This window comes from Perna viridis, chromosome 2 (genome assembly GCF_037379345.1).
Source record: "Perna viridis isolate PV_CMFRI_1.1 ecotype Kerala chromosome 2, ASM3737934v1, whole genome shotgun sequence".
In the NCBI taxonomy this organism is placed as follows: domain Eukaryota; kingdom Metazoa; phylum Mollusca; class Bivalvia; order Mytilida; family Mytilidae; genus Perna; species Perna viridis.
Genome location: NC_142446.1, coordinates 28748849 through 28772450, shown reverse-complemented (window position 1 = coordinate 28772450; position 23602 = coordinate 28748849). Strand labels below are relative to the sequence as shown.

At 33.2% G+C, this 23602-nt stretch overlaps 1 protein-coding gene across 3 annotated transcripts in view; it reads right to left on the bottom strand.

The window, feature by feature from the left end:
- Positions 1 to 23602, bottom strand: part of LOC148624512 (cytosolic phospholipase A2-like) — a 29436-nt gene that overhangs the window by 5488 nt on the left and 346 nt on the right. Inside the window, exons 1-15 of one of the 3 annotated variants that reach the window (XM_088567143.1) lie at positions 19029 to 19360; positions 12584 to 12631; positions 11904 to 12005; positions 10512 to 10536; positions 9106 to 9184; positions 7561 to 7707; positions 6206 to 6324; positions 5892 to 5929; positions 5388 to 5520; positions 5001 to 5137; positions 3219 to 3441; positions 2321 to 2435; positions 778 to 915; positions 540 to 632; positions 44 to 290 (exon numbers count right to left, since the gene is read on the bottom strand). In XM_088567143.1, coding sequence (XP_088423269.1) covers positions 44 to 290; positions 540 to 632; positions 778 to 915; positions 2321 to 2435; positions 3219 to 3441; positions 5001 to 5137; positions 5388 to 5520; positions 5892 to 5929; positions 6206 to 6324; positions 7561 to 7707; positions 9106 to 9184; positions 10512 to 10536; positions 11904 to 12005; positions 12584 to 12631; positions 19029 to 19057 — 1673 coding nt within the window. In that variant the 5' untranslated portion in view covers positions 19058 to 19360. Of the gene's footprint in view, positions 1 to 43; positions 291 to 539; positions 633 to 777; positions 916 to 2320; positions 2436 to 3218; positions 3442 to 5000; positions 5138 to 5387; positions 5521 to 5891; positions 5930 to 6205; positions 6325 to 7560; positions 7708 to 9105; positions 9185 to 10511; positions 10537 to 10642; positions 10730 to 11903; positions 12006 to 12583; positions 12632 to 19028; positions 19361 to 23602 lie in introns of those variants that run through there. The other 2 variants (XM_088567142.1, XM_088567144.1) reach the window with 2 other exon arrangements.

Below are 23602 nucleotides of genomic sequence, written 5' to 3'. Positions count from 1 at the left end.
CAGAAGAACTAATGATATCAAGATGATAAACAAATAAACTTACTTCTCCAGAATGTTACTAAGGAAACTGTTCCAGTATCCTTTCTGTTTAGTTCTTCTCCTTGTTGGCTGTCGTTTCATTTGTTGCCCATTCTGGTCTGTATTGCTCGTACCATTAGCTTTCGGTATGTTATCAAAAGTAAATTGTCGGGATGATCGTTTTGGCTCCACCACATTTTCATTAACGTCGTCATCGTCATCGTCGCTACTGTCACTACTTTCATCCTCTTGGTTTTGCTCGATTTGTTTTACTGAAAGGTGAAAAAAAAACGATTTATAAGATTGACATTTCTGTTGTTCTTTAAATCTAGTGAACATTCCCAAGATTTACAGAATAGAATGATGTAAGATTTTTCCGAACGTCTCACGACGCAACAGTCAATGTCTTATAAGAACCGAAAAATGAACAAAAGCAAAATGAATAATATTTTTATCGTCTGCGATTATAATTTGAATACAGATTTTTTTACTAAATTTTAGTGCATAGATAGTGAACCTACCCATCTCTTGGCGGATCATTTCCACAGGATCCAATTTTTTATTGTCATCTAATAATCTCTTGAACAATATACAGAAAGCACTCCCCCAAATGCCTACAAAGTAAAAAAATACACTCATTTTTAAACTACAATAAAAAAACAATTCAAAAATAGATAGTAACTGCAAATAACAATCATTACATAAAGAGTGTCTCTTAAATTAATAGATAAAAGACGAAAATTTATTAGTGTTACTGACCTTGTAGGAAGTGCAAGGGCTGTTCTTCATATTCTGTACACAGTTTCCCCATGAAAAATTTACTTCCAAACAGCTCTGTTTTCATAAAGGTGCCATATTTAGGCATACCGATTTCATATGGAGAAAACTCGACCCATTCTGGAAGAAAACATGCATTAGTGACCGAGTTGAAATTGAAAACGATTACTTAACTGTTATTTTATTAATAAGACTTATTAGAGAAGTCTACAAAATATTCCTGGCGCTGAGCGCGATTTATTTACCACTCTTTACTAGTCTAGACAGAGACATATATGATAAAAAATCAATCCAATACACGATGAAGGTTCCTACACTTTTCACAGTGTCGAACTCATGTAAGAGAGTAACCAAGGGAACCAAGATTCTAATAAAAATCAAAAAGAATGTAATCCAGGGACAAAGACCAGACATTGAAAACAGACAAACACAACAAAGAACATAACTAAAATAACACATACAAAGTAACAAAAGTAAATGATCAACTCGGACTCCAACGAAAACTGGGAGCATGGACCGGTGCACAGTTAGAGTAAACGTCCTCCGCTTTTCTAGAAACACCCACCGAGTTGGTGTCAAGTCAAGTCCAGGGTAAACGAAAGAGGAAAGAAAAACTATGACACGTTGAACAAATCAGTTTTCATGGTGCAGATAGTTACACCGTAATGATCCACGAAATCATGAAGACGACCATAAAACTTCTATAGTGATCACTGCAATCGTGCGGCAACTGTTCATTGTTCATGATCAGCGAGTACATATGTTTGGCAAAAACATCCGGTACAAGTTAACAAAAAAAGGCATATTTTGTGCGGAAATTTTCGGTATTCGCGACAACTGGAAATAGCAGGAATACCATTTTAGATGTATCACTGATATAGTTAACATGCAAAAGATCATCAGGATGTATACAATACTGCAGGTTAAGTCAGCAGGTATCATGAACGAATGGTTAAACAGAACAACTAGGCCTTTTCACAATTTATTTCTAATAGAATCAGGGAAATACCAATTACCACTATTGCTACTTCAGAAGCACTTGCGTCATTAATCACGTATGCACTTTTAGAGAAAAATATCATGGCCAGCGAAGAAGCTATTTGGATATATTTTCTTTCACCATGATAAAAACTATGAAACATTTTAAATACATCGGTTTTTCAGAAATCGCGAGATTACTTTTTAAAACTTTAATGATATCCCAAAGCTCTTTAAAATAGTAAGTCTAGACATAGCAAGAAATAAAAACTTTTTAATGCATAATTCCCAATAAGACTGAAGTCAACTTCGAGTTTCATACCCATACTTCAAACCAAATTAATACTATACTATATTTGATTTCGATCAAAAGCCCAGTAAAAAGTACACAATTGAGAGTAAAATTTAGGTTGATAATAGAAGAGGCAATGGCAACGATCAAAAATTTTCGAAATACCTTACATATGTACAGAATAGTCATTTAATCAATCTAGCAAACACACATACAAATAGGCTAAAAAGTGAGCAACCTTTTTTAGAAACATACCATGGAAACTTCTGGCTGATCGATCAGATTTGACATTAACACAGGTCATTAGCGGCATTGGTGCTGCACCACCTTCTATCTTATCCTGCAAGTCTGTTAATTTCAAATGCAGTCTCTGTTCAAATAAAAAGTGTTTGAGTAAAATTTTGTTTACAACAGCATTGAAATTATTCACCTCAGTTAAAAAAGACGACTAATTATTTAAAATTACTCATTTTTTCGACTCTTTAATGTTCAAGGTAACTTTAGTTAAATACGTTCCTGCGATCTTTTCTAAATAACACTTGCTGACAATCATTCACAATTATAAAACTCCTTTCTCAAATCGAGTCTCTACCAATTGGGTCGGATTTGAGAAATTGCAGGAATTCGACTAAAATTTCAGTATGAGATTTGTCTATGAAACCTAGGGCAATTGATTGTAATTAACGATCGAGCGAAAATAGACCCATGTTGTCATCTGAACAAGAGTATATCCATCAATGATAACTGATTGAAGGTGAGAAAATGTGCCTTTACAAAACGTTTTCTGTCGTCAAAAATAAAGAAGAAAACATCTTAGACAGTCGTATCAATGAAAAAATATAATAGAAAATTAATTCGAAACTGTCATTATTAACTGACTTTTTGAATGAATGTTATTGAACACTTTTCTACGACTGATCAGAAAAATGTTTGTTCAAACGAGTAATACTTTATATTCGATTTTTTTTTAAATTGTCTTTTTCAGAGGAAAAAATGTCTGATACTTATATAGTTCATTCTAGAGTCTTTTAAATGTAGGATAGAAGAATCTCTATCTTTAGTTGTTAAAGTAACACAAAATGGCCTGGCTCAAGGTTAACAACAACAAAAATAAGAAGAGAGAATAATTCCTTAAACGACATTAACAACTTACATCTTTAAGTAATGTTTCTCCAACCAGATGTCCAAAGATATCAGTAAAGCTAATGGGTTGTCCATTCTGACGTTTCTGCATCATTCTGTCAATATATCGTTTACAACTCAAGGGGTTCAAAAGCCAAAGAAAACTAGAGTCTATGTTATTTTTCAGTTCCTCCTGCATGTCTCCAGGGTTCATCTGTGGCCAGTCCTTGTGAGCATACAATGTGGAAATATACCTAAAATGCAATGTGAGAATGCTACAGTACGTGGAGACAGAACAAAATAAATAATATTAAAAGGCCATATATATTCTATAGTTAAACATTATATAAAAATTCAAAAAGTAGTAACTCAAAAATTGTATTAGAAAATTTACATGTTTTAAAGTGTCTTTAAGTAAAACAGACTCAATAAGAAATACAGGCCTTTCGTTTCATAAAAAAAAACAAAAGACACGCAAACAAATAAAACAAAACAAAAAACAAAAATAAAAGGGGTTTGTTTTTATACATAGGAACAGAGTGACCATATTTTATGTTAACTTTTTTAACTGGGAGAAGTTAAAATGTTACTAAAATATAACAATTAGTGACTTTCAACTTGTTCTAAACATACATGTAATACCTGGAAAATTACTTTTTCGGGCTTAGTTCTTGTTCGATCTCCCAAGTTATGTAAAGTATAATTCTCGTAAATGCGTTAACGTATCGATACCAGCTATAATTGACATCTGCTTAAGACAGGGGTTTAATTTTAACAAATAGTAAATAACATTTCTGAACAACCAAGCGGGATTTGGTACACGAACACGTAAGCCAACACGCTGCTCGACATGCTCTTTTACTTGGGAAACTGATGAGGTCGTCGGGCCAGCAAACGTCTTTGAATTTAAAGATGGTTTCACCAGTACATAAGAAAACGTCGTCTACGCTGTGGTTTACAAAGGCTATAAAATGGTTTACGTGGGCCATACCAATCGGAGGTTTGGTGATAGTTTTGTAGAACACAATCAAAGCGTCACCAATGGAAAGGATTGTCCAGAGTCGGGGAACATTTCCGGGAGGCAAACCACAGAGTTGACGACATGAAAGTAACTGTCCTTTTGAAAATATGTTCCAGCGAAAAACAACGAGAGTTTCTATAACAGCATATCATCAGCTTTCTTGGGATTGCCCATCCCTTTGGAATGAATGTCAAAACTCGTATTATTTAGTCACCATAACCCGGTTTTCAACTGCTTTTCGTATTACAAATTTTCACCTGGAACTTGAAGCATATTTCAAAATGATCAAGATCAATTTTGAAGGGCATCTTGTCTCTGTGGTAGGGATTGACAGTTTTCTCCTCAATACTTTTTGCCCCTGATGAAGACCGTAAGGCCAAAAATTTGGGCTCATAATTTTCAATATATTTTTACTTGTTATTCATATTTTATTTGTATTTAGTTTTACCTTTTAAACGTGGCTATTGTTCACTAATTCATTATTCTTACACCGGTAATTAGTACCCCCTTTGAATCCGGGCTTTAAATACTCATACCATACCATACCTTAAATTAAAAAAGGAAATTCCAAACCCTTGTCTACGCATTATATTTATTTCAGTTTAAAGTCGAATTTTTAAATGAGTTTTCCTTTGAATTGTCTCTTAATTGACACTGGTGATAAAATTACTACTTCGTACTTCTCACACTTCAATATATTACACTAAGTGATAATTCAATACACCCTCGAGGTTTAACTACTAAACCATACAGACCATCCAAAAAATAAGAATATAACATTAGAGGACATACCATGATGATCCTGATAAGCCACCCATGTATGTCACACAGTCCAGTATCTTAGAATCAGCCAGAGCTTTGACAACACCACTCATACCAACCATAGCCCTAAAGCCTCCACCTGAACCAATGACTGCGATCCTAGGTGTCTGCAATATTTAATCAAGCGCTGAAAAGCTCATACGTCATTAAAATAAAAGGTGACATTACATGCTTTACTATACAGATACTGCTACATTTATAATTTGTTTAAAGTACTTAAAATTGCTTTGTTGTCATTAGTATTTCTGCGTCAGTTTATTTCAATTTTCATATCCATACTAAAATAAACAAAAACATTATGACTCAGGAGGTGAAGTGTACAAACATGCAGTTCAAAAGATAAAAAAAGATAGTTACCTCTTCTGTAGTTTCTATTACATTTTCACCAAGTAGTTCCTTCATTGTTTTCATTACTTTTTCTGTTCGGTGTTCTAGAAACTCTTTTTCTTCGTCACATAAACACAGGCTGTATCTTAGTGTGGGGTTTTCACTGCAAAAATGAAAAATCGTAAACTGGTATGTAAATATATTAAAATTATAGGTATTACTATGTTCTCTGCTTTATAATAAGATGAAACCATCATATATTTCAGTTTACAAGAGAAAGCGAACCAGTTTAAAAACTGCTACAAAAACGAAGAACATATATTGCAGGGACAGATCCAGACTTTTGAAAAAGGGTTCAAGATGGGTTCGCAATATTTTGCCCATTTTTCTCAAATTTAGTATGAAATTGCCAATTTTTGTTTTGACAAAATGTGATTGGTGTAGGGATCGGCCACTGTATTGCGGACCAATACTACAAGCATACCTAGGCCTTCCATGTACTATTTATTATTTAGCTTGAGATATCATACTTACTCGAAGTGTGTTTCAAATTCAAACTCAACTTCTGATGTCTGAAAAAAAATAATACAATTGTGTAAAATTGACTTTATGATTGTGATTGCATAACTGTGATCCAAAAACCATTGAAGTATAATGTAAGATAGCTTACTTCCATATATTAACAAATCATCACCAATGTGTAAATGTAATTATAGATGGAATAAAAAAAACTGAATACTTAATACTAAGATCAAAGGGCAGAAAGAAAACAAGAGTGCTTTACCCGCCTTTTCGTGTATTCATTCAGAATACATCAAGGGAAATACCTTCATATATCTACAGTGTACCTGGTTAAATGTGAATACTTTCGTCACTCTGGTTTTTATTGGAATATCTCTCAGATTGAAATAAACGTCACCAATGACGGAATCTAGATTTCCATAATTTGCCTCCATTAAGGTAATTTCTGAAAATAAAATGACTGAATTTGTAAAATCGGAATATCAACTTTAAAATCAAAGACAAGTCTTCAAAGTCGTTCTCTGTCACAGATTTTGACTTACTTTCAACATCCGAAATGGCTCGAATGCGATATGCTAAAAAATCAGGTAATGTTAACTGATAAGTTCATGTAAACTTCCCGTTCTCATACAAGCAAGACACACACGTAGAACACACGTGTATGATATTTAAGAGGTACATTTTTATCTCGTATGAAGCTAAAACCATGATATTGTTGACTCGTAATTTCAGTATTTAATATTCGCATATGATTTGCATGAATATATAGTTATACGCCAGGTAAAGCTGCAGATCTTCGCCCTGTTTACCGCCATAGCGCCATAGTTATAGATTCATACGAGATAAAAATGTACCTCTTAAGTATCATACATGTGTGTTCTAAGTGTGTTTCTTGCTTGTATGAGAATGGGAAGTTTACATGAAATGGTCGGTTACCATTGAACTTTACCCAGTTTCCGATTCGGGAACAGGTGCTCGTTACAAGACTATATAGGTCACATACAATAGCAAGGCCCCTATAGCTATGAATATTTATTGCCAGTTGTTTAATCTGGTTCCTAAGAACGTGAAGTTTACATTAAAAGATGAATTGTTCGGTTAGCATTGAATTGATGTAATATTACCCAGTTTCCGATTCAAACACAGGGGCTCGATAAAATTTACTAACTGTATATATATATGTATATATAGGTTCCGGGAAATTGGAAACATTCGGGTCGCCATGGTTACAAAAGAGTACGCAATCATATCAAGGGAAACAAGATTTCAGCGGAAGTCAACCGATTTTAGAGCATATCGCATTCGTGCCATTTCGGATGTTTGGATTAAGCCAAAATCAGTGACGGAGAATATTTGACGATTAGCGACATTGAAGACTTCAGTTTATTTATTTATATTTTTTTATATAGTAGACAGAAATTTAACCAATCAAGTCTAGATGATATAATGCAATAACAACATACACATCAGCAATATGCAGTAACAATTTCCTTGTATTAAGTTTTATTATCTAGAAGTAAACAACAGTGCAAGATAATGATAACTTATACAGGATACATTGTCATTTTGAGGATTTTCAAAATATCCAACCAAAATTAATCCACAAAGTATTTTTTATCGGTCAATAAGTTTAATTTTCAATAAATAAATGATCAAACAAATACGTTTTATATAAACCTACGGAGGACATTATTCTCTCGTTCGTCGATAAGAAATGTAAATTCTTCATTCCATACTGGGTTGACGTCGTTATCTTTTGTTTCAGTTCGACGACGACCCTCGGGAGAGGTTTTCAAACGAAGTAATATATAAGGGTCGGGTGTATCCACTGAAATGAAAACGGTACAATTAAAGTAAAAAAAAAACAGTTGTTAGGCATCATGAAAATGTTCCAATTCAGTAACAGTCCAGAAGACAAGTTGTCTTAAACACAGCAAAAAAAAAAAACTTATAGGCAGCAATTAAGCTGATGGAGTAAAATCCTTCAATAGAAAGGGAATATATATGACGAAACGTAACAAATACATCGGCGTATTACCTAAATACAAAATAATAAATACTTGCTGAGATCGCCAAAAGGTCTTCAAGTATAAATATACCTTTAGTTAAGCACTGTAAGGCCCGACAACAAAAGTAATAAAAACTCACGGTAACAGAGCGAATTAGACTTTTTCAACATAAACTTACCAGTTTAGTAACTACTGACATGGCTTTTTAGATGGTTATATATGGTGACATATATTACAGCAGTCAAAAATTTTTACTTTTAAATAAAAACTTCAACAAAAATATTGTTTAATGTCAAGAGAACTACGATAATAACAATTTATCAAGATTCATGGACTGTATGTCTGTAGATAGAGATGAACACTTACATTAAGATGCAAATAAATTTAAAACTTAATTATAATGCCATGCAATTGAGTCAAGAACAAGTAAACATCATGTACAAAAAAAAAAACAAAAAACAAAACAACAAACAGACACACAAACTAACAAAAAAAAATGGAGTGGAAAATAATTTGATATATGGAAACCATGTTCACTTGCCTATTACCAAAACAGTTTTAAGTAAGCAACAGGATGCACTTATTCAGACACTTTATGTGTTATGAGAATTCTGAAAAACCAAACGGAAATACACTTGTTGACATTCACCATGCAGAATGTTAGCACTTAATGAATTTTCAATACACATCGAGATTTTTTTACAATCTTGAAATGATTCCAAACTCTTGAAGAATAAAAAAAAAAACAAAAGAAAAAATAATTGAGTGTATGTTTGGAATTAGAGAAGAAAGTTATTTTTGCAATTTTCTCAATGTACGGTCTAATTCAATGCTTCTGAAGTGGCATTTTAACTGAAACTGTCATGGTAGAAAATACGCATACTATTTCTCACGTTTACCTTTGTTGATAGGAGGTTTTAAACAAGGTGATATCACATTTTTTAATTTGCAGTAACATACTTATAAATAACTATTGTTCGAGGAACGAACGCTTCCTTGTTCATAACAATAGGGTCTAGAGAAAAATAAGGAAAACCAGCGATTGTATATGGCTTGATAAATAATCTGCGGATCTGAGGTCATATCAATTGTCATGTTACAACATAAATGTATAATCTTTCTAAAAAAGGAACAGACAAAAAACGTGAAACTAGACGCTTTATTTCCACTTCAACTGATAATTTCAAGAAAAAATGATAAATTAAACAGATAGTTACCATAATCCATCCATCCATTTGAAATGTTGCGTCCTCTGACAACTTTGACAGTCAATATCAAACATGGTCGATGTTCTACCTTAAAAAATATATTACAGGTATACATATATACATACAATTGAATTGTGTTATTGACAAATAGGAAAACCCCTCATACGGTGTCTGTATATTGTATATTATAGCTTCAAAAGATCATGAAGTTACTTTTGTTCCTATTTTTTGCTTTGGTCAGAACCTATAAGATTATCCAGTCTTGCATTTCATGTAAATTTTTCTATTTTCAATCTCTGTTTTACTATTAAATTCAAGTAAATTGATACGATGCTTGCTATAATTTAAACTGAAATTAACATATCAATACATAGAAACCTGAACATCATGTATTTCTTATAAAGCACTTAACAAATAGCAATTATGTATAGTAAATATTCATCTTAATAGAGTTTTTTCTACAGAGGTCATAGTCGTGAATTTCGGATTTCATACTTTTTTGCACTAAGTAAATATCAGGTAATAGTGCTGATCATACGGGTTTTATTTAAACGTCGATTTTTTAAAAGAAGTTTAAGTCCCTAGCTGTGTAAGGAAAATCATAAGATTCGTGTAACTTATTTGAGTTTGAAATATACGTATAAGTGGAGATATCCGTCGTGACCCCTGTACCGAGGTTAAGACGATTATATCAGAATAAGTAGTGTAGACCCCAAGTCTAAACGTTAGTTCTATCAATATAGTTTTATACTAGGCATAATACACACGTAGTAAAATAAAAATTTATACTATACAAATACATTGTAAAAACATTTGAGGAAAGGATCTTACATCTGATCATTCCGTAACTCATCTTAAAATCAATAGCATTATATATAAACTATGGCGACCTATAAAGGAAGATTTTTGTGTTGGTAAAGTGGTTTTACGTAATAAGAATTATCTTTCTGAAGAACAGGGTATCTGTTAGCGACTATTGATTAATATTTACAAGTTCGTAAAAAAGATTTTTCTTTCTTGGAAAATAGTCTAGTCGTCCTTTCTAGGTTAAATTTGATTTTTCATCAAATTTTTCGATACATTATTTTCTTCAAAATAAATCACATTTTGGACTCTATTCAGTTGAAAGAAATTATTCAAAATATGTCAAGTGTGCATTTTTTGATAAATAGAAGTTTTAAGTACATTGTATTAGTAATTTAGTTTATCACAACATATGATCTAAAACGCACCTTATCGAACAAAATAGTTTCATGACCACTACACGCTGAATATTCATTCAACCGAAGAAGGATGCTTCGAAAAAGAGAAATAATCGTTCGACAAGGCAGCTGACATTCAATTTGTATCTAAAATCCTTAAATTCCACAATCGCTGGAGTCAAACAAAAAAAAAGAAAAGAGAATTTTTCTTACCTCAAAAACTTGATACGGATCAAATCTGAAAAAAAAAATACAAGAAACGATATAGCGTATTTATGTAAGATGGCTATACATACTTGCATTATGAAAATATTGCTAATGATATGAAGTAAATAACATCTTACTTATGACCACTGCCGAGTCTAAACATTCTGATCAGAAAACCTGTACACTGATCTCCTGGGGTGGCTATAAATACATTAAATGTCTAGGGTAGATGGAGAACGCTTCAGTGAATTAGATAATACAAACATATCTATTCTGACAAAGGTGGTAATGGGGAGATTTTCAAAGAATCCGTTGGCTTTTTAAATCTATCTTGAAGCTATTTATGACAAGGTATAATTTATAAGATTTTTAAACAGGCTACTTTTCTTAGTCGAAATACACACTAACAGGTATGATTCTTTTAATTATCAGGTCTTAAAACCTTTTTTGCGTTGGTGGTTATGAAGTGTTCTAGTTATTTTAACACCTGAAAGACGAAAACGTAGATGGTCAAACACAGTAATTTGAAGTTATCTGTGGATTGAAACAGAGCTAAAGCAAACGCGACAGACTATGCTGACTTGCAAGTAGTTATTTCTGATCGTCGTGTCTCTTATATCAATGTGCTAAAGACAGAAATTTTCTTGCTCCAGGTGTAAGTGCATTTGTTTTATGTAATGAAATAATTTGTATAGTATAACTTGTGTTGTCATGGCTGACCGACCTTATTGATAATTGTAATTTAGTCGATCCCGATCCATTTAATAATGTTATTGTATAAAAATTTGGGAATATTATGATAAAAATCAAATATCAAATTGTAAAAAATACATAAAGTACAAGATGATCTGACTCTTGCCACTAATTTTACGGTGTTACTGGATAACAAGAAAGCTCTATAGAACCCTCCTTTGAAGGAGGATTTGGGCAACGATATATTATCTATTACAAAGTATAGAATTTATATCACAAGCAATCAAAGCGTGGGCTTTCTTATTAAGACAGGATATTTAAACATCTTGAACGGGTTTGAGATAATTTGTAAAAGGAAACCACATAATTTGACACTATTCTTCTTTACAGAAAATAAATGTAAACACGTCCCATTTAAATTGGTAAAGTACAGACATTTGAAGTGAAGAAAAACTAATATTACAAAACTTATTGCTCCTACATGAACAATAAAACAGTGTTTAATTTATTAGAAGACTCATACACACGATTGATGATATAAAAAAAACAGTATGATTTAACAATACCTTTGTGATGCCCCAGAACACCGCCATAGTACATGTTCATGTATTAAAAATAGGCACAGCAGAGAAACTGTTATCTCGCCATAACAAATACATATAAAGGAAAAAATAAGGTTCGTTTTTCTAATTCAGTTGTACTTACATTCTGGAGTATGACATTTTCTTTTCCTTAGATCTGGGCGACAGTACTGGTTCTTTCTTGTTGTTCAGACAGTACGAAGGTACAGTTCTGACAGGCAAATGTCTGTAAGTATATCATGTATATATTTACCATGTCTAAAACGTTCTATATCATCCCAGTGTAGTATGTATAATAGAACATATGTAACTTATGGCAAACGGAAAAAAGTACTTGTCATTTCTCCTCAACTATGTCGCAGTGTGCATGATACACATGATAATGTATTCTACCATAACATTTAACTATCTGACCTTATTTTAAAGTTTGTATACAAATGTTACCTTTCAGAAATTCAACAAGTACTGTCCTACGGAATACAGGTAAATGAAAAAGCAAATATTTGATATAACTAAGGCATTTTTACAGATAACGTCTAACTGATGAAGTATTTTCTATAAATATATAAACTTTTGATATTCAATACCTTTAAGTAAACGACACCTAATTATCTGAAATGTAGGTGTAGAACTTGTCAATTTCCACATTACTTTATTGACAAAAAAGGGAGGTAACACATTTTTGATGACTAACCTAACTTTGCTTCTAGCAATGTGACATAAAATAAGAATGCTTTATCAGAAAGTGACATATATAGAAAAGTAAAGAGAGGGTAAAATATACGGAAACATTTAGCCACTTACTTAGGTTTCCATCCTTTCCAGTAGAACGGGAATGGAATGTTGTCTTTTCTGAAATTGTAAAAACGTTTTTAGGACAGTGCTAAGTCAAGTATTAAACATTTGATAAATATTAATCAATTATTGGTAGGAGTGGTTGTACTTGTATAAATAACCACATGTTATAATACCATCATGAACGCAAGACAATTTCGATCAGTTTTAAATAATCATTTAATACCTTTTTTTTTCAAATAATTGAAATAGTATTTCCGTATACCGGATTCGGACATTTAGTACTTGACTCATGCAATCGAACTGCATTTAAATAGCTGACGTTTCTTTTTCTGTGTTTTATCACAATGTTAGTGGGAATCTTGCTTTTTGTTACATCAAGATTTTATATTCAGTCTGGGTTTAATATTATTAACATCCTGTTACCTACCGGAATAGTACAGAGTCACGATTTGTTTAGGATCAGAAACCCCACCTTTTCTGTAAGCGTGCTGTTATAAAATAAAAGTACTCATGTACTGAATCAATTTATATCGATCATCTGAATTTTTACGCCTCAAATAATCGTCGAATTGCAAAAAAATAGATGAAAGGGAAGTACGGGAATCGAATTCAAGCGTATCTGAAAAAAGTTTAGTGTTGTAAATAATTAATGTTGAACTCTTTGATTTATTTTTAAATTCACCATTCTGATTACGAAGGACATTACAAAAAACACACACCAGTTTCATAATGCATCGTAGCAGTGCGCCAGTATGCGTAATATTCAGGTTCGATGTCGGTTTACATGAAACCTAGATAAATGAACACAAAACTCTCCGACATACTGCGTAATTGAACTACAATCAGCTAGTTGACCTTTTTCAGTTTCTAAATATTTCAAGTCGAAATTTAATTTATCTACCTCCAAGTCGAAACCGTCTGTCTAATCGTTCAAACTGAAGCCGCCACAGACATTGAAATAATTCATGTCCTTAGACAGATGTCCCTCTCAACTAGCTACATTTTTCTGTTGATAAGCTTTATACAGTATCACTAAGTCTTCTATCCTCTCTTTGACTCTGTCAGGATTCGCTGTCATAGAACAGTTCTAAACTGTCAGAAACTGTTCTGACCTTGTCAGGATCTGTCAGGGCTTTGGACAAGCTCTGTCATAATTTGTCATGAGTCGTGACACTCTCCTGTCAGGAACTCTTCTAGGTAGAACTGTGACGTGGATTAGAAGAGTTTCTGAGTGATAATGACAGTCACTAGCTAGAAAATACTTCTCTGACTGAATTACAAACAGTACATGTAACTGATTCAGAAAAAGGCGTAGTAGCATTTTAGCCAATAAGTTTTAGACCCTCATGGAAGTTAAAAGTGCTCGCACTCATACATTTTGCAGAAACGTGTCAATTTTTAGAATTTAGACTGAAATACAGGAGTCACAGTCATTAATATGACACTAATATTTACAATTTCTACATTTTCTACATTGATTTAAGACCATATAGGTAAATTTCAAGTGCTCACACTCATATTTTTTTGCTAAAAATGGCATTTTAAAGAATTTTGACCATTATATATAGGTAGCAGTCATCCATTTAATGCTGAAGTTGTCAATTTAACATTTCATAGAATGATTTGAGACCCTTATTCTATCTAAAAGTACTTTCACTTAAAAATTACTTAGTCAATCTTGAACTTAGTGAGAATTTCCAAAAATCTAAAAGTTATCGGTTTCGTTTTTACACTTACAACAGAATCTGTAATTAGACCTATACTTATATTGTTAAATAAATAAAATTTAAGTCTGTAAAAAATATACATGCAAAAAATAATGTTTTTGAACGATGAGTGACATTTCACACGATACGAAAGCCCCATGTAAAATCAGCTTAGCTCCTGGTTAACCTAAAAGCTGATAGATGAAACTTCCGTACACAATTACAAATGAAATATTACTACAGATAAGTAGAAAATTGACAATATTAGATATAGAATCGTATTTTCATGCACTTTCCAATTTTTAAAGAGCAGGAGAGAGAGAAAAAAAAATTAGCCGAAGAATAGATGCGATGGAGATAATCAAACAAAGGTTTATTCAATTACAGCTCTTTCTATCAAATTTGCAGTCCGTCTAATTGAATTAATAATTTGAATGATGATTTTGGGATTTTAACGACCTCGAATTCGGTATAGAAAGAGAAAACAGACACTGTGTATTAAGCAATAACTAAGAACTAGGTGATGAATATCATTATATTCTCGAATGTTCGTCTTTCTCGGAGAAACGCAAACAGTTTTTTTTACCAAAATATTATCTAAATCATTGCAATACTTTCAAGTTTTCGAACTAAAAAGCCGCATCTACTACTTTAACTTTGTAAATTAATAAAAGATCAAATTCCCGAATTGGTACTCCTGGCTAAGCATCCATCCCTTCTGTCTTCTTTCCATTTTTCATGTAAATATTATGTGTATGCTTCTTATATTTCTGTGTGTGTGTGTGTGTGTGTGTGTGTGTGTGTGTGTGTGTGTGTGTGTGTGTGTGTGTGTGTGTGTGTGTGTGTCAAATTGTATTTGTTTATGTTCTCTACGTCAATTGATTTATGAGAATAAAGATATAATACCGATACAGGTCTCTCGCGGTCGATCTAAGTGGGTAATGGGTAGAACCAACAGGTGTTGGTAGCGGAGCCAAGCCTTCGGGATACCTAACTGAAGAACTCGGTCAGAGTATGTCCGATTAGTAACTGGAAGCCCGGGTAATATTTTCTTCTTAGCGACTTCTTACACTTGTAATTTCAGTACTTAACATTCGCATATGATTTGCATAGTTATATATTACTACACCACATTATGCTGCTGATCGGTGTCGTAAAACCATCAATTCTAGCTACATACGAGATCAAAATGTACCTCTTAAATAGTATACACATGTGTTCTACGCTTGTTTTTTTGCTTGTGTGAGAACGGGAAGTTGCTTACTGATCATTTCATCTTAGTGAAATGATCGGTTAGCATTGAACTTATTGCAATATTACTAAGTCTCCGATTCAGACACAGGGGCTCGTTATAATTGAAAATATAGGCCATAAAGATTATTTGGGCCCTGATGATGACTGGGTTTTTTTAACGTCCTTGAATACCAATACAGGCCTCCCACGGTCGATGTTAGTGGGTTAGTAGAATCAACTGGTGTTGGTGGCGGAGCCCAGCCTTCGGGATACTTGACAGAATAACTAGGACAGAGTATGTCCTACTAGCTGCTGGGCTGCTGTGTTGACGCCCTGGCCTACTCCCACACCCCACGTGGGTCCGAGAGCATTTCCCCACTCTTAACTGTTCGGGAGTACGTCAACGTGTATCTCTAGTGATCGGGGCCCTAATATTGTTTATGACCTATAAAGTCATTGCCAGTTTTCTAATCTGGTTCCCTCGTCAATATCATAAGCGACCCAAAGATCGCTAAACATTTTAGAGAAACGTGAGGAACGAAAACATTACCCGCACTTGTTTCGATTGAGAAAGGTTCGGGTCATCACGGTTACGGAAGCGTAATCATATCAAGACTTCAGCGGAAGTCACTCGATTTTAGAGCATATCGCGTCCGTGCCACTTCGGAAGTTAAAAGCAAGCCAAAAATCAGTGGCATATAATATTTGACGATTAGCGATTTTTTTTTTTGCATTCCTTACTGTTTTGTTCTGTATTTGGGCTTTCCTGATTCTTGTTTAATTATCGATCAACGTGGTGTGGAAACAGAGAAAGAAGAATTAGGGTAGATTTGTAGAACGGAATGATACTGCGAACATGCAATGTATAGCCCAGCATATGTCAATGTATCAAAAGATCTACAGTAGCCCTGGAGTTTCACAGATTTTTCAGCTTGGAGTTTCGGTTTTTCATCTACACAAATACTGGCGACCGTTTCATATTTTTATAAACAAAAATGATATATTTATTAATTAGCAATCCCTGCCAACGATCACAAGACTTCATCTAATGACTTTAACCCTTAATCAGCTTGGTTTGTAGATCTAGATAAACAGTGACCGTTTATCAATCCTCATTTTGATATTTAAAAAGTGAAAATTAAAACCTGTTCTGTGAGGCAACTGTATGAAAAGTTTGAGGTGCTGTTATACTTTTTAAAACATATGTCCCAAACTGCTATTTGACACTTTTTAGGAACGACGGTCATGTTTTTCATCCGAACCGAATTTGTTGAACAACGAAAAAACGACCTATAATAGCCAGGCGCGTAGCTGAGGCCAAATTGGAGTGTAGGCAAAATTACGGCAGGAGGTCTGGGCGCTTAAGGCCCCCAGCAGGTCCAGGGCGAAGCCCAGGTAGGGGGTTCAGGGGGGGGGCGAAGCCCCCAAAAGCTCCGCGGAGATTTATGCCTCTCCTGGATGTATTAAAAAAATATGGCAAAATTAAGTGCAGGCAAAAGCTTTTTTGCCTAACGGCAGCTACGCGCCTGATAGCTCACACGGTCCAGGTTACTTTAAAACTTGAAAAGAGATGAACGGTAGTAACTAACACATCAATTATAGACGTGTTATTTATTTCTATAATAGTTTGAAGCTTTTTGCGTGTGTCAATCTCATATCGAGAAAATATAAAATGGCGAATTAATATCCTTTATATTTTTTTTGTAAAATGCTAGAATAAATGTGAAAAACGCTATCCAACTGATACCTCGCTCCTCTATTGAATAAATAACCTAAAATACATCTAAACATGTGGACAGCCATATTCACGCTCACGGCAAAAGCCGAGTGGTTCGGAATGTTTTATTTTGTTATTGACAACTATTTTATCTATCATAAAATTGCTTTTTTCGGTTAACTGGTCTGCTTAAAACAATAACTAGTAATTATAATTCATATTCAGCTCCGATTACGTTTTTTAGTAATACCTATTTCAAAATACATTCAATTTCGAACTTCCGCAAGTATGTGTTAAAATAAGGTTTACGAAATCAGTGATCAGTACCATGTATATTCAAATTATATCAACTTCAGAAAATATATTTTAGAGCCTAATATAGAAATAAAACAGTAAAAATTAAGCAATCTCGTTTCACTTTCGAAAATATGTTTTAAAGATTTGAAATAGAGTTATCTTTCTTGTCTCATTTACTAATAACTTAAAAAAAAAGCAATCGGGGAAAATATATTTTATATGATTAACGAAGTTCGAATAGTACCAATAACTGTTCTTTGTCTTATAAATAAATCGTGATTTTTTTCATAAGAATCTAAAGATGATATTTTAAAGCATTCATGAAAATAAAACAATCAATTATTGTTTGTCTACAATGCACTCATACAAAATTAAACAATTGATAACAACAGATGTAGGCATGATGAAAAAGTAACAGTCACGAGGCGAGTATCAAATCACTAAGTCGAATTGTACATTTCGGTAGTTTGATATATTTCTTGCTTCAGACAAAACCACAATAAAACTATGCTATGCCATTCACTGTTGAGGGACTTAGAAGACTTGATTATTAGCCTTGTTCATGGAAACATTCAAGATCCCATATATACTTTAGTATGACGAATGATTTTACTTTAAACAATCTAAGATTTGTTAAATTCAGAAAATGTTAAAAAAGGAAAACGGAAAGCAGCTATGCATAAGAATGTTTTAGGAAACTATTATGTATCACTACGCGTACCTGTCCATTTTCTTTCTTTTAACCCCAAGCTGGTTCGTAGAAATGAACAGTTGAGAAGTCAATGTTTTATTGTAAATGCAAAGTGTAAAAGATTCATTTGTAATTCTAACGCCTTCACGACTTAGCCTCCAGAATGTTCTATAGCATCTGTTTGATATTTTACATGACATGACGCATTTACTGACTCCTTGCGTTATATGGGATCTATCAGTAATCATCTATTAAATAATGATTATTGTAACCAAAAACTCTTTAAGACAATTTTTTATTCTGTTCAAAAGTAACAGATTTCTGTCTGCCTATCCTCTCAGCATTGTATTGTTATTTTCTCACATGAGATCACTATTTAGAACGGATATTTGGTTCATGATTTAAGTACGCCCTCCTTTTTTACAAAACATTGACCCGATATTGGATTTATTTTTTGCAAGAAGAAAGAGACCCTTTTGGAATGATTATTTCCTTGGTAAACTGTAAATGTAAATCTTTATGAAAACATGGATTCAAAATAAACAAACCAATACATCTGAAAAAATTTAATGTTGTCTTTATTATGACTATCATCATATTAAGATTTACTGAAATATTTTTAGGGAATCTGAAAAGTTAAAGTATAACTGTAACGATATATTTTTTTTATCTTTTAATTCAAGATGTTCTTGACTATTTTTTATGTTTCTTACATTAAGATATTTACTGGTTGTAGTATAAACATTGGTTATTACAACAACCAAATCTTTTAATCAAGTTGAACTTAAAAAACATGACTACACTTACTGTACGTCAAACATTCCGCAGTATTCCATTCCTAAGCTTTTTATTGATTTTATATTTATTTATTTATATTATATTTAATCCATCTTTAATCTTTTGAACCTAAAAGTCACTAATACCAATTCCTTTTCATGACACGCCACATCTGAATTTGATCCCAAATCCTTGGGTATAATTTTAGCTTGTAAACACGATTCTTGGGACATTTATATAAGAAGTGTCAATTTACATGTCAAATATTGTTTGATATGCTTTAAAATTCAATTGTTAAGTTGAATGGCTATATTTGTCGTTAACTGTTAAAACAACTAAATAATTGTGTATTGTTTTTTCAGTATTATACATATCCATACTGAAGCATTTAAAACATTTCATATTCATAATAAATGAGGAATACCGGGCTTCTAAGAAGGAATTTTAAGGCAAATATCTAATATATATATCCACTTAAAAGAATGCATGTTTTATGAGCTTGATATAATCTAAATAAATGTTGTGCTAAGATTGCTCATTTAAAATCGTGCATTTTTTTGCTTATAATACAAAGAGTTTGCAAGCCAGGATATGTTCATTGCATACCGTAGAAGGATAAACCCAAATGTGGAGTGTCATCTTATACATCACAAAACCAAAATGATGCAATTTGAGAACTTTTATATAGTATCTTTATTTATTTGTAGAGTACTTATTATGCAACACACTATACAATGAGAAACACTTAAGCTCCACCAATCCAGTCAGCTTCCTAGAGGAATGTGTCGTTCTACTTTATGCCCCGTCCGTAGTTCACTACATTTATTTCATAGATTTATCATTTGATATTGCTTTACTCTCATTTCTTTTTATCTTTTGTTTGAATGTTGGCTTATTTCACTGTAAACATTCGATAGATTTGTATAAGCCACTGGTATATTTGATTTGTAAAGCTAACAACATCTTGTCCTGTTTCAGACAAATGACCACAAGGATTACTCACCACCGTACTGAACGGCTAGACAGTACAAAATTCAGAAACCATATTCGAATCTGTTTCATAGCACTAGGCTAAGGTTAAAACACTCTCAACTGAGACATGGAGGTGTAAATAAATCCGATCTTAATTACTACTTAATATTAAAGTGCCGTGTAAAGATCGAAATGCCATCAGATCATCTACTGAACGTACAGAATGAATTGTAAGAACATTAGCGAACAACAGATGTTCAATAAATATTTTAGTTACAAATTATACTTTAAAGAGGATTAAATTTGCATTATAGAACATTTTCCGTGGGGAGAAGAAAACACCACTTGAAAATTACTGACGTTAAGTACAACACGACTTTGACCATCAGTCATTGATCAGATACTTTTTAAAAGCATAAAATAAACGAAAACTTAAAAAAAGACGTAATTCTTTCCTGAGTGTAAATGTAGGAAATACCAATGGGAATAGTAAACAAGTACTATCTTTGGAAAAAAGATAGCTAACGCAGTAAAATTTTGCTCTTTTAACTAATAATTTTTCTACATTTCATTCAAGAAAATAACAAATGTCACGCAATTTCAATTTTCGATACAGTATTTCGAACACCACTGAGTGATCAGTATTTGCCCAATCGGAAACAATACTATCTTTAAAAATAAAGACAGCCGACGTAGTAAAATTTGTTCTTTTTACTTATAATTTTCTACATCACATTCAGAAAATAAAACGTGGTACGCAATTTTAATTTTCGATACAGTTTTTTTCGAACGCAACTAAGTTATCAGTGTTTGGCCAATTGGGATACAAAATTACGATCAGGTGACTTGCGTTTCCATGGAGGAGCGTCTTCAAGGTCAAAGGGTAAAAAGTGAAACTATACCGACTGCGTCGGAAAAAAACAGTTGCGATCAGGTAACTTGCGTTTCCATAGAAGAGTGTCTTTAAGGTCAAGGGGTAAATAGTGAAACTATACTGACTGCGTCTGAAAAAAAACTTTGGAAGACCATACAATGAAAAATTTGGTTGTAGAATTCTTTCTCATGTGTTAAATTTTGTTCGACATGTTACATACTAGTTACTACTTGCTATGTCTTTGATAAAGCAAATCATTTATGGCTTGGAGTTAGCGAAAATACCTTTGCAGAACATCTGAAAAAGTAAATCCAAATTTGTATTGACATATACAAACGCCTACACATCGACTTGGGATCAACATTTTTTATGCAACTCTTCTCAAATTTCGATACTGATTTTTTTCATACATGGTGGCTGCCATATTGAAGCATCAAGCCATTTTTGTTTCGCATTGTGGTCAACTGCTTAAACATTTACTTTTCTGGTGTCCATCAGAATTTGCAGTTTTTGTTCGCTTTACTGGAGCGAAAAAAGCCAAAGTATGTTAAATAACAATGACGGCCATTTTAAATTTTCAAGGTGGGTCCACAGCTAATATTTATTGTTTGTAATGTGAAACACTACAATCATGCTAAATATCGTGCTTTCATCGCCAAACCCTTATTTTTTCACATACCAGCTGGACTACATTTGTACAGTCTGTAACATTTCGATGTTAAGTAATGTAATTTCTGCTTGTGTGCTCTTTGTCAACATAAATGAGCCTTTATTTCTTATAGCTATAATTTAATTCGAACTAGCATTGTCTTGAAAATAGCGGATAACGAAATAAAAATGGATTTAAAGACTTCGAGTTAACACATAGGCAACAAGGATAAGATTAGCGGACTCAAACGGTAAAGTCATATAACATTTGCAAGCAGTCAAATATATAATAATATTCTCCTTTATAACACATGACTCTTAAAATCAGTCGTGTAGTAATTCCTTCAACTAATGAAATTGTAATTTGCATTTTAAAGTCTGACCTAGTAGTATTTTATGATACGGTATTTATTGAGAACTTTAACTACTATATCTAGCTTTTTTTTTCGGGGTGGGGGGTGGGGGGTGGTATGTAACCTTTCATTATCAAAAGCTCACACAGTGTCAATGAGAAAACAAAACCATTACTGTCTCAAAACAGTGGTTAAAGTTCCACTGAACGGTTATGATAAGACAGTAAAAACATGGTGACAATGGTAATTGATTTTACTTTTTTGTGATTAAGTACTTGCAGGTTTAGTCTCCATATTTTAAATCTTTGGTTGAAGTCAATTGAAATTAAATTTTTAGGGATACACTTTACAAATTAACATACCACATCCCGATAAACTGATAAAAAGGAATTTTCAATTTTAAAAAACACGTTGTAACGAATATCAGGTTATTTGTTTAAGCTCTTCTTTTTTTACTGCCTACTGTTACACGTCCTATTGTGATTAACTATTGAACACTGTTGCAATACTAAATATAATAAAATTTCATACTATATTTTCATGGTCATGCGCAGTGAAAATAATGACCTAATACTGAAATGGAAAACTCAATGAAATAGTTTTACACCCACGAAGGTATATTCTGTCAGTTATTCCCCTATTTTCTTTTCCACATGCCCCGTGCAGGTCCGGGTGTTAAAAGAATAGGCCTGCAGCAGCGCTATGCTTGTCGTAAAAGGCGACTAAATAGTGCTCAGAACCTTAGCCGGGGGTTAGGGCGCTCTGCCCACTGAGCAACTGGGTTGTGTGCCCCAGGTGGTTGAATGGGGTACCCCTGGTGTGTTACATGCTGGTATTGTCAGGCTATAATACGGAAAACCTGACCGCAAACCATAGTGGTGCACCGTGTTGGGAAAGATGCCACGTTCCTCGCACGTTAAAAAATCCTACTGTGGTATTCTCCCGGAGTAGGAACCATAGGGCTCCGCCATAGGAGGCTAAATTGCCCGACCCTACCCACCTCTCCTTATTTCTAGTGGCAATCAAAATTTGTCGACCCCATTATCCTTGTGTCCAATCCCATTTTTCATTTCATCATCATTTCATGTTCATTTTATCACCCACTTCATGTTCATCGCCTGAATATAGCTGAAATATTGCTGCTCGTGCGTTAAACCCCAACAAACAAACAAACAATCTTTTCCACATATATTGCCAAGCTACAAAATATATCAATGAAAACTATTCCTTTCATAAAATGAACTTCGCATGCATCGTTGAATAACTACTTGAGATTATTTTGTCATTTGTATTGAAGTACCCATTTAGAACATACCTCAATTTGATTTTTTCTATTAAGATTGATTAATTATTGCCGTTTAAAGACACCAAATCTGTTTGCATTCCAACCACACGTTTGACACATATACAACAAGTAATACCCTATCATACAATATATACATAAAGTATGACTTGGAGGAATGACGATGTAGCCCCAGTATCATAATATCTATGGTCCACAATTAACCCTTGACCTTAGTAATTAATTCACATCAAGCGTCGTCTAATTGCACACGTTGCGATCATAAATATATATATATATATACTACTACTGCAGCAGAAAACAAAATATATTGAAAAGTCCTTTTAAAAACTGTCAGACGTTTCTAAAGTTTAAAATAAGACCTATAGCAACACAAATTGTATTGAAATAGCAAGATAATGACTTATCTATAAAGTTTGAATAGAGCTGACGAAGTTAAACAGTAAGCACTGTG